The 11,986-nt window shown below is 32.0% G+C and overlaps 1 protein-coding gene across 1 annotated transcript; it reads left to right on the forward strand.

The window, feature by feature from the left end:
• Window positions 1-1,346: 1,346 nt before the first annotated feature.
• Window positions 1,347-4,258, forward strand: LOC122295183 (pollen receptor-like kinase 4). The gene is made up of 3 exons (XM_043104292.1): window positions 1,347-2,266; window positions 2,606-3,232; window positions 3,429-4,258. The coding sequence occupies exons 1-3, from the start codon at window positions 1,567-1,569 to the stop codon at window positions 4,064-4,066; spliced, it is 1,965 nt and encodes a 654-aa protein (XP_042960226.1). The 5' UTR covers window positions 1,347-1,566; the 3' UTR covers window positions 4,067-4,258.
• The last annotated feature ends 7,728 nt before the right edge of the window (window positions 4,259-11,986 follow it).

Genomic DNA, 11,986 nt, shown 5'->3' on the forward strand with positions numbered 1-11,986 from the left:
TCTTCTCCGAAATGATGCTATCCAAGAGGCAGGAGTTATTAACTAACTAGGATAATATTAGCTTACTATGTATGTTGTGAATTGTTATACAGAGAAATATTATAAAAAAGAACAATGCTACATACGTTTCTCATTTTGGGACTGCAATGTAGTCATAGATAATTTTATCTTTAAAATTTTTTAAAATTATTAAAATACCTCTCCTAAAATGATATTTTTTATCTTTTAATAAAGGATCTGGACATGCAATCCCTACTTGAAGACTACAAATAGAATTTCTCTAAAAAATAAATTTTACGCCACTTATCTCTATCTAATTAATATGTAATTTGTTATTTTTATCCTTCTATCTAAATACATACATATTTAAATATTTAAATATTAAAATAAAAAATAAAAAATAATAGATCATATATTAATTAGGTAGAAGTATGTGACGTAAGATTTCCATATAAAATTCTTGTTGTTATATCATATGTTGTGGTGTTATTTAGTGAAGACTAATAATAGCGCACAGATGCGATTCTATTTCCCATAATTCTAAGCGGAATATTTTCTTCAATAATAATTTTAGTATTTATTTGCTAATTTATACCGACATCACATTTAAGATGCTTCTCATAGTTTGGTCAAAACTAATAAAACAGTATTTCCCGAATATTTTGAGGAAGTGATTGGCGGAGAAGGAAGCGGCGTATAACGGTCTACAAAAATTTTATATGTAGTCATTTTTATATATTTTATAAATATAATTAATTGTAATATTTTTTAATATAAAATAATTATTTTGACATACATATAACAAAATACTTGAAAGTGATTGTATATTACAAAATTCATAATAAATAAATGACATTGCAATGTCGTACACAAAAAATGGTTATTCTATTCAAAAATCAATGTAAGAATACATTATCTATATTATTAATTGAAAATTATATACACCTATCTCATTTTTATTTCACTAAATAAGATATAGTATATTTATCATTATTAAATGATCATTTATTACATACTTCTTTATTATCAAATAGTAATTATAAATATGTCACATCATATATAGTGAGATGTAAGTAGTTGAATAGTGATGTGGTGTATTGCATTACTTATTATTAATATGATTTTTATTTACAAAATTTTAATTTATAAATATTTCTTTCAGAAAAAAATGTTGCCACGTCAGCACTATGAAATTGTGTCATGGGATTATAAATAGAATATTTTCACAAAATATTGAGAAGAAATAAATTGAAGGCCGTCCTTACATCTCTCTTTGCCTCTTCCCAACTGAGTAGCTGGCATTCAAATTAAGCAAACCTGATCGAATTAGTCAAACCTTTGGCTTTTCATCTCCCCATAATTCGTTTACATGAATCGTGATTGTAGTACGTAGCACCATTTTCTGTTCTTGATCCTAGCTTCGTACGTCGATCATATTCCTATTTCACCAATGGCATCGATGAGAGAGTAAAAGCTCCATGCATGCAATCAAAAGTACCTTGCCTTCTACGTACTCATAATTTGTGATCGAACGGCCGCGCCGGGCATTATCTTCAGTCTGCGCAAATGCTAACGGGTGCGCGCTGGGCTACGCTTATGCGCGCACCAAGCCCTCATGCATTATTAATCTTCGCCTTCGCTCATGTCGTGATATTGCTATCCTTTACGGCCATGAAATCTTTTGGTGCATCAGACACGGAGATCCTCATGAAGTTCAAGGAGTCGTTAGGGAATGCGAAAACTCTCGACAACTGGGATCCTAATGTCAGCCCTTGTGAAGGAAACAGGGGACGTTGGGTGGGTGTAATTTGTTTTAATGGGAATATACGAGGTTTGCAGCTCGAAAACGAGGGATTGACGGGTACGATAGACGTGGATTCTCTTGTTTCTTTGCGTCACTTGAGGACGTTGAGCTTCATGAACAATACACTTGCGGGTCCAATGCCTAATATCAAGAAACTCAGTGCATTGAAATCTATGTATTTGTCGTATAACCATTTCTCTGGGGAGATTCCGGATGATGCCTTTGAGGGTATGAGTTACTTGAAGAAAGTGTTTTTGTCTCATAATGGGTTTACGGGTAGAATTCCTTCATCCCTTACTGCCTTGCCTAGGCTTATGGTGCTGACACTTGATGAAAACAAATTTGAAGGCCAAATACCCAATTTTGAACAGAAGAATTTGAAGAAGTTTAATGTCTCTAACAATAATTTGGAGGGTCCAATCCCTGTCAGCTTAAGCATAATGGACTCGAATTGTTTTTCAGGTAATTATATTGCTTTAGCCATCCATGATCTGCATGTAGCTCAACGTACATTTTGGAAAGTGCAAACCGCCGTTGTAATATCTTCCACCTCCTTGTATGAGTTACATGGATGTGAGTTCTTCTATATATAGAAGAAATCTTGGCATGTAAATCACCGTTTTATCTTCTCTACCGGCTTATAAATAGAAAAGCGAACTCTTAAATGAATGAATGTCGGTTTGCTTGTGAGAAACTTCAACTACTTTTTGTTTTAGAACATACTCCTTTATTTTTTTTCTTACCAACATTAATATATATATGTATACACGGAATCTTATTCATATTTTAACGAAAATGTAGGTAACCAATATCTTTGCGGGCCTCCTTTGGAATTATGCAAAAACCCGCGCACAAAGCTACCAGTTTCAAGATTTGCCCTTATTGTGGTCCTCGCAGGGCTCCTTATAGCAGTGATTATTGGAGTACTTTTCTTCATATTCTACATGAAAATGCAATCATCACCTTTAATAGAGCGAACATCAACGTCGTTGAAAGACCAAAACAAGCTTAACGTTGCTTCCTATCGACACCAAGAAGTACTAGTACTGGAAGGAAGAAAGCCAGAGAGCAGTAGTACTACTGGGAATACGAGGAAAGTCGAGCATGCGACGAAGTTGTCGTTTGTTAGGGATGACAGAGAGAGGTTCGATTTGCATGACTTGCTCAGAGCCTCGGCTGAAATTTTGGGTAGTGCAACATACGGATCTTCATATAAGGCAAGGATAATGGGCGGGCAATCCTTGGTGGTAAAGAGGTGCAAGCAAATGAACAGTGTGGGAAGGGAAGAGTTTCAAGAGCACATGAGAAGGCTGGGAAACTTGAGTCATCCAAACTTGCTGCCTCTTGTGGCATATTATTATAGGAAAGAGGAGAAGCTGTTAGTTTCAGACTTTGTTGAGAACGGTAGCTTAGCTGGTGCCCTTCATGGTACGTACTCTGTGTGTGTATATAATATGCTTTTAGCGACTCTATGATCTTTTTTCTTAATTTTTCCCAAGGAACCTGAGAAGCAGCTCAAGATTCACACATTAATTAGGGATCTAGAGAATTTCCTTATAATATTGTGGTTATTTTCATCGATCGTGCTTATATTCACATGACATTCTTCTTTTTGTTTACCCAGGCAATCATAGTGAAGACAAGCCTGCACTTGACTGGCTGACTCGTTTGAGAATAATCAAAGGCGTAGCCAGGGGTTTGGCTTACCTATATGATGCAATCCCAACCCTAGTCTTACCCAATGGACATCTGAAATCCTCGAACGTGCTTCTAGACAGATCCTTCAATCCTGTAATGACTGATTATGCTCTAGCCCCAGTGATCAGCCTAGATCTTGCCCAACAAACGATGATAGCTTACAAATCACCTGAATACGCGAAACATGGCCGCATAACAAAGAAGACCGACGTATGGAGCTTTGGGATACTAATCCTGGAGATTTTAACGGGAAGATTTCCAGAGAACTATATCATGCAAGCTCATGATCGTAATGCAGATTTGGCTGGTTGGGTCAACGCAATGATCAAGGAAAAGAAGACAAATGAAGTGTTTGATTCAGACATGGGGGGATTGAAGAACAGTAAGAGTGAACTTCTAAAGCTTTTGAAGATTGGATTGAATTGTTGCGAGGAGGATGAGGAGAGAAGGTTGGATATGAAGGAGGCTGTGGAGAGGATTGAACAGTTGGAGGGAGAAAGCGCAGGAGCATATGCTTCAAGTGTTGCCATTAATGGTGGGGATGTATACAGCTTGGGTGTGTAATTTAAAACACGAAGGACTAGTACTCCGAATATCCTTCCTCTTTCCTCTTCAACGTACGTACGGTCATATTTGTACAGATATATATATATCTCGACCTAAGAAATTATTACATAAATTTTGAAGCCTAGTACACGTGTATATATATATATATAGACAAGAAATTTATATCAAGTCGCTATTGTCTGTCGCCAATGCCTTTTTTTTTTTTTTTTTTTAGGAATAAAGAAGGGCATTTGTTAATACTTACATATTTTATATGCTACGTATTGTTACTTTTATGTATTATATTGATATTATTAATTATATTAATTTTTTTAATATGCAACTAATTATATCAATAAAATATATAAAAATATATATAAAAATAATTACACATAAAATTTATATATATATGTCATCATTTGTGTACCCTTTATGCGTTTGGATTTGCATGTCATTTTTAGTGCAATTTAAGTTATTAGACTCCAAAGACATGTTTTTGATGAGCTTATTTTTGGTCTATCATAGATTAATCTTACGTGTAGAGTAATTTTTTCTGAAGTATATAAAATTTCCAATTTTCAATAAATTTCACTTATTCATTAGAAATATATCTTTGTTAAAAACTATATTATTTAAATATTTTGTAAGCTTGACTCACAACTTTTTACAAAATTATCTATATATATATTTTTTAATTTTTATCTTAACTTAATTATTTTCACTATTTATAAAACCTTTTAATTTCCAACTTTTTACATCCAAATATATATCACTTTAACTGGGAAATTGCGAAATCACACGTTGTAAGTTGATTATCCTTCACACAAAAGGGAGGGATAATCTACATTTTGATGCACTACTGTTTTGCAAAATTAAATATCTCTTCAACATGATTAGATCCTGATGAAATATATATATAATTCTCTATATTTCTTGTGAATATCTCAAACAATAATATATATCAAATTAATTATTGTCTTTATATAATATATATTTATATATATTAAAGGGTTGGGCTACTGTGCCGCCTAGCTCTTATCACTCGGGGTACCGCCCAAGCCATTTTTTTTAATATTCTTTACATATTTTTTAATATATTTTAATATTTTTAAAAAATAAAAAAATACACTAATACACTTAAAATCATTAAATTAAAAAAAAATTATTAAGCGATACACTTGAACGGTACCGCTCAGGCAGCATAGTAGCTTTATGCATATATTAAATAGATGTTGATCGTTTTTATAAGTGAAATGATGTAAATATTTTTTTCAATTTGAACGATTTTAAGGGAAAATGTGCCATTAGAGCTCTATGGATAAAATGAAAGTGAGAAGTTGATCAGATATGATACCCTTTTCTGTTATTTGAGAGCTTGGGGGTTCCAACATTGTTTGAGATTTTTTGTCCTTTAAAAAGAATTGTTAGATTTATATCAAGATTGTAAAAATACTACAAAAAAAATAAGCATTTGTAATGGATTATTTACAACGAGAATGAATATTTGCAATGAAATTAAACAAACTCGTTTTAACAGGAAATAATCATTTTAGCTAGAAATAGCCGGATACAAATAAATAATTTTATTGTAGTGAAATTATATTTTATAAATTATTTTAATTTAATATAGTGCATTCTGGTCCCATTTTGGTTTTAGAGATAGTCTCGTTCTTATCTCAACATCCAAACACTATTTAAATAAAAACACTTTTCAATTTCAAATTTTTAGATTTTTAAAATTTTTCTCTGATTATTACTTATGTTGAACCCAAAGTTTCAAGTTTCATGTGATTATAAATCTACACATGGATTTTGATGATAACAAATGAATTCAAAAAATAAAGGAGTTTCAAGTTCAAGTTGTTCACACAATGAAATCAAGCACATCAAAGAACTAAGCATGAGCAAGAAGGAAATAAGTTCACATTAAAGTCATAGAGTAATGTTGTAAATCTCTTAAAATTTGAAATTAGGATTAATGTTCAAAATTAATATTTTATCATAAAACATTAAAATACATTTTCCACATGTGCATGAATATTTTTGAAAATTAAATTTGAAAATTTTGAAAGCTGATTGATTGTCATCTTTTACATGTGCATGCCTTGATTAAAGGGTTGAACTTTGAAAATATTAAAGATGATTGATTGTCATCTTTCACATATGCATGTTTTATTTGAATATTTTCAAAAGTAATTGATGCTTTTTTAGACTTATACAAAAAGTAGATGATTTTGTTTGAAAAATTTGAAAAGTAAAGTGTGCTCATTTTTTCATATACAAAAAGTAAAAGATTATGTTTGAATTTTTTGAAAAGGAAAGTGTGCTCCTTTTGTCATATGCAAAAAGTAAAAGATTAGATTTGAATTTTTTGAAAAGGAAAGTGTGCTCATTTTGTCATATGCCAAAAGTAAAAGTTTATGTTTGATTTTTTTTAAAAAAAATGAATGATGTTGTCTTTGACAATTGAAAAAGAAGAACTTTTTATTTGAATTTTTTGAAAAAGTGAATGATGTTGTCTTTGACATGTGAATCTTTTTAAATTTGAATATGAAGTCTCGTATGCCTATAAATAGATCATTTGAGAGCTTCACATTCACAACACCAAGAGTATACAACATTCATTCAAAGCTTTCATTCTCTCTTCTCTAAGCATTGAGCCTTAATTCTTGTTCATTTTGAGAGATATAGTTTGCGCTGTATTGTTCTTATTTCACTCATTGAGGATTGTTTTCTGATAACCTACCCACTATCAGCTCTTGTATCAGAAAAATGGTGTGTATAACCCTTGTGTGTGTAGAAAGTATTCTACACGGGGAATAGTTGAATCATCACGTGTAAGGTGATTACAAGTGTAGAGGGTGTTCTACACGGATCCTTTGTAGCGGTGTTGTTCAAAGGTGTAATAGGTTTCTATCTCCACCTGAAGGAGGTTGAATAGTGAATTTGGGAATCCTCAAGGGGTAGCTTGAGGCGATGACGTAGGCAGTGGGGCCGAACCTCGTTAACATATTGAATTTGCTTCTCTCTTACCCTTTTTCTTTATATTTATTGTTATTTCATATTTTGTTTATATTTTATATTATATATTTGATTTATAATTGTTATTTTTTTTAATACAACTCAATTCACCCCCCCTCTTGTGTTAGTCATCTGGGCAACAATTGGTATCAGAGCTAAGAGCTCTATTATAAGACTAACTATCTTTTGAGTTAAGATCTTATGGCTAACATTTCAGTTTCGTTTGGTGAAGGTCAATCTAGCAGTCGGCCTCCACTCTTTTGTGGAGATAATTACTCATTCTGGAAAGCTAGAATGAGAATATTCCTTCAAGCTGAAGGTCGAGAAATCTGGAAATGTATTGTAAATGGATCTTATATTCCAACAAAAATGGTTGATGGAGTAAAGGTCAAAAAGGAAGAAGAAGAGTTTGATCGTGAAGACGATAGACTTTATACTTTAAATTTAACTGCTATGAATTTATTATTTAATGCTCTCAATGGAAATGAGTTTAATAGAATAATGACTTGTGCTACGGCAAAAGAAATTTGGGATAACTTGGAAGTTACTTATGAAGAAACTTCGCAAGTCAAGGAATCAAAAATTTATATTCTTACTCATGAATATGAAATGTTTAAGATGAATGATGATGAATCTATTTCTAGTATGCACACTCGTTTTACTAACATCATAAACAGCTTGACAGCTCTTGGCAAAATTTATTTCAAGGTGGAGATAGTAAGAAAAATTCTCAACTCTTTACCAAAACGCTGGGAATCAAAAGTGACAGCGATTCTTGAAGCTAGAGACCTCAAGAAGCTCGAAGTCAATGAACTCATCGGGTTACTTATCACCCATGAGTACACATTGAAAAGAGGAGAAGAAGAAGGAAAGCCAAAGAAGAGCTTAGAACTTAAAGCTGTTCCTCATGAAAGTGAAAGTGATGAAGATGAGGAAAATGAAGATAAAGATGAAGAAGTTGCGATGATAACAAGAAGAATTCAGAGGTTCTTGAAGAAAAATAGAACTCCTCCAAGGAAATCTTTCAAAAAGTTTTCCAAGAAAGATTCAGGTAAAAATGATATTTTAATTTGTTATAAATGCAATAAACCTGGTCATATCAAACCAGATTGTCATCTGCTAAAGAAAGATCGAAACAAGGGCAAGAAAGCAATGAAAGCTACATGGGATGATGATTCAAGTAGTTCAGATAGTGAAGCAAGCAATGGAGAATCAGCAAATCTTTATTTTATGGCTAAAGATAACATTGAGGTAATAAATCTTGATAATATTGAAGATCCTTCATATGAAGAGTTGCAAAATGTTTTAGAAGAGGTATATGAGGAATTTGAAAAATTGGGTATCAAGTATACTGTTTTGAAAAAGAAAAATTCTTCTTTAACAAACGAAATTGAAATTTTAAGAAAAAAAAGTATCATTTTGAAAGATGAAAATCTTGAATTGAATAAGAAGAAAACCGATTTAGAAAATATTGTTGAAAACTTTATGAATGGAAAAAGAAATTTTGAAAAACTTCTTGGTAGTCAAATGTGTGTTTTTGACAAGGCAGGTTTGGGATATATGCCAAAACAAAAATACAAACCTTATAAAAATTTCTTTGATAATCATTTTACATCAAAGACTAATATTCAAAATTCTTTTCATAAAAATAATTTTGACAAAAAATGATATTATTATAATCATTCAAGTTTTTCATATATGTCACATGCTATTTGCAATTTTTGTAATAAAAATGGTCATAATTATCATACTTGTCATATTAGAAGAAATCATACAATGACTATTAGGGCCATATGGGTACCTAAAAATCTTGTTTCTTCTAATACTAATAAATAAAGGACCCAAAGAAATTGGGTACCAAGAAAAATCATTTTAATTGTTTTTATAGGTATGCATGAAGTCTTCCACAAGCAAAAACAAATGGTTTTTAGATAGTGGATGTTCAAGACACATGACGGGAGACAAGACTAAGTTCTTTGATCTTAGATCTAAAGAAGAAGGACACGTGACATTTGGAGACAACTCGAAAGGGAAGATCGTGGGAATAGGTAAAATTGGTAATGAATCTTCTCTCATAATTGAAGATGTTCTACTTGTTGAAGGTCTAAAACATAATCTTTAGAGCATAAGTCAATTATGTGATAAAGGATTTACAGTTACTTTCAAAATGGATAAGTGCATTATTTTGAATGATCATGATTGTAATATTTGTTTTATTGCTTTTAGAAACAATAATGTTTATACAATTGATTTTGAAGAAATTACCTCACAAGATGCTATTTGCTTTTCAGTTCAAAATGAAACTAGTTGGTTATGGCATAGAAGATTAGGTCATGCCAACATGGAACTTATTTCCAAACTTTCAAAAAATGATCTTGTGAGAGATTTACCAAAAACATATTTTCTTAAAGAAAAAAATTTGTGATGCATGTCAATTTGGTAAACAAACAAAAACTTCTTTTAAAACTAAGAAACATATTTCCACTACTAGACCATTGCAACTGATACACATGGATCTTTTTGGACCAAATAGAGTTGCAAGTCTAGGAGGAAAATATTATGCATTTGTTATTGTTGATAATTTCTCTAAATATACTTGGATCATCTTTCTTGCTTATAAAGATGAGGCACATAATGTTTTTACCAAGTTATGCAAGAGAATTCAAAATGAAAAGGGCTATACTATTTCAAGTATCCGAAGTGATAGGGAAAAAGAGTTTGTTAATAAAAATATTGAAACATTTTGTGATGAAAACGGTTTTGTGCATAATTTTTCTGCTCCTCGAACTCCTCAACAAAATGGGGTAGTAGAGAGGAAAAATAGATCTCTTCAAGAGATGGTAAGAACAATGCTCAATGAGAACAACTTGCTTAGTTATTTTTGGGCCGAAGCGGTAAGTACTGCATGTTATGTTATAAATAGAATTATGCTAAGGTCTAAGTTAGATAAAACCCCCTATGAGCTTTGGAATGAGAAAAAATCCAACATTGGTTACTTTCATGTATTTAGATACAAATGTTTTATTTTGAATGACAGGGATAATTTAGGCAAATTTCATGCAAAATCTGATGAAGGTATCTTTCTTGGGTATTCTATTAATAGTAAAGTTTATAGAGTATTCAATAAAAAGACTTTGATTGTACAAGAATCTATGCATGTAGTATTTGATGAATCTAATTCTTCACTCTTCAAGAAATCTATTGATGAAGAAACAGGAGGTATAAATAATACGGAAAATCTCAATCTCAACAAAGAGAAAATAATAGAGGAAGTTCAACATGGAGCCATTAGGAAAGATCATCAAAATTTAATATAAGATGCAACCAAACGGTGGAAATTTGTGAAAGATCATCATGTGGAACAAATTTTGGGAGAACCTTCACAAGGTGTAAGTACTCGATCATCTCTTAAAAATATTTACAATCATACTGCTTTTCTATCTCAAATTGAAGCCAAAAATATTGATGACGCACTTCTTGATGAATCTTGGATTCTAACTATGAAAGAAGAGTTGAATCAATTTGAAAGAAATGATGTTTGGACACTTGTTCATAGACCCAAAAATCATACTATTATTGGAACAAAATGGGTTTTTAGAAACAAGAAAGATGAGTCCGGAGTCATTACTAGAAATAAGGCTCGACTTGTAGTCTAATGTTTTAATCAAGAAGAAGGAATCGATGATGAGACATATGCACCTGTCGCAAGATTAGAAGCTATTCGAATGCTACTTGCATATGCTTGTTATAAAAATTTCAAACTTTTTCAAATGGATGTTAAAAGTGCTTTCTTAAATGGTTTTATAAATGAAGAGGTATATGTTGAGCAACCTCCAGGTTTTGAAAATCATATTTCCCCAAATCATGTTTTCAAACTCACAAAAGCACTATATGGACTTAAACAAGCTCCTAGAGCTTGGTACGAAAGACTTAGTGGTTTCTTGATTGAAAAAGGTTTTTCAAGAGGAAAAATCGACACAACTTTTTTCATTAAATATGAAAATGATGATATTCTTTTGATTCAGATTTATGTTGATGATATAATATTCGGTGCTACTAATGAAAATATGTGTCAAGTTTTTGCTAAGACTATACAGGAAGAATTTGAGATGAGCATGATGGGAGAACTTACATTCTTTCTCAGATTGCAAATTAAGCAAGCAAAAAGTGGGACATTCATCAATCAATCAAAATATATTAAGGAATTACTGAAAAAGTTTGGGATGGAAAATGCTAAGGAAATTGGAACACCAATGAGCCCATCAACTAAACTTGATAAAGATGAATCCGGTAAGCCAGTTGACTCGAAGATATATCGAGATATGATTGGTAGCTTATTATATTTAACAGCCAGTAGACCAGATATTATGTTTAGTGTGTGCTTATGTGCACGCTTTCAATCATCTCCAAAAAAATCACATTTAATTGCAGTTAAGCGCATTCTTAGATATCTTAGTGGTACAATTAACCTAGGGTTATGGTACCCTAAGCACACATCTTTCGATCTAATCAGCTACACAGATACAGATTATACTGGCTGTAAAATAGATTGAAAAAGCACTAGTGGAGCATGCCATTTCTTAGGTCATGCATTAGTTTCCTGGTTTAGTAAAAAATAAAATTCTGTTGCACTATCTACTGCTGAGGCAGAATATGTTGCTGCGGGTAGTTGTTGTGACGCCCCCAAATTCCGTTTGGGATCGGACGGACATTTGAAGCGTCGAGACATGCAACACAAGGTTACCTGCCCCCGTTCATGACATATAAGATGCAATATTCCTAACATGCATCTAACAATATGCAATATTCGCAGCGGATAAATTTTTTCTTTAGCAATACTATGCACCAAATTGAAAATATCCCAAATGCTTAAAACATACTTCATACATAAAAATCCATTGAACAACTAAGATCACA

The sequence above is a fragment of the Carya illinoinensis genome, chromosome 2 (assembly GCF_018687715.1).
Source record: "Carya illinoinensis cultivar Pawnee chromosome 2, C.illinoinensisPawnee_v1, whole genome shotgun sequence".
NCBI classification, from domain to species: Eukaryota; Viridiplantae; Streptophyta; class Magnoliopsida; order Fagales; family Juglandaceae; genus Carya; species Carya illinoinensis.

Bases quoted from the DNA above. Each gene is read 5' to 3' on its own strand.
- LOC122295183 (XM_043104292.1), top strand. From the start codon at position 1,567: ATGCTAACGGGTGCGCGCTGGGCTACGCTTATGCGCGCACCAAGCCCT. The intron at 2,267-2,605 runs GTAATTATATTG...ACGAAAATGTAG, and splicing joins GGACTCGAATTGTTTTTCAG to GTAACCAATATCTTTGCGGG. The intron at 3,233-3,428 runs GTACGTACTCTG...TTGTTTACCCAG, and splicing joins CTTAGCTGGTGCCCTTCATG to GCAATCATAGTGAAGACAAG.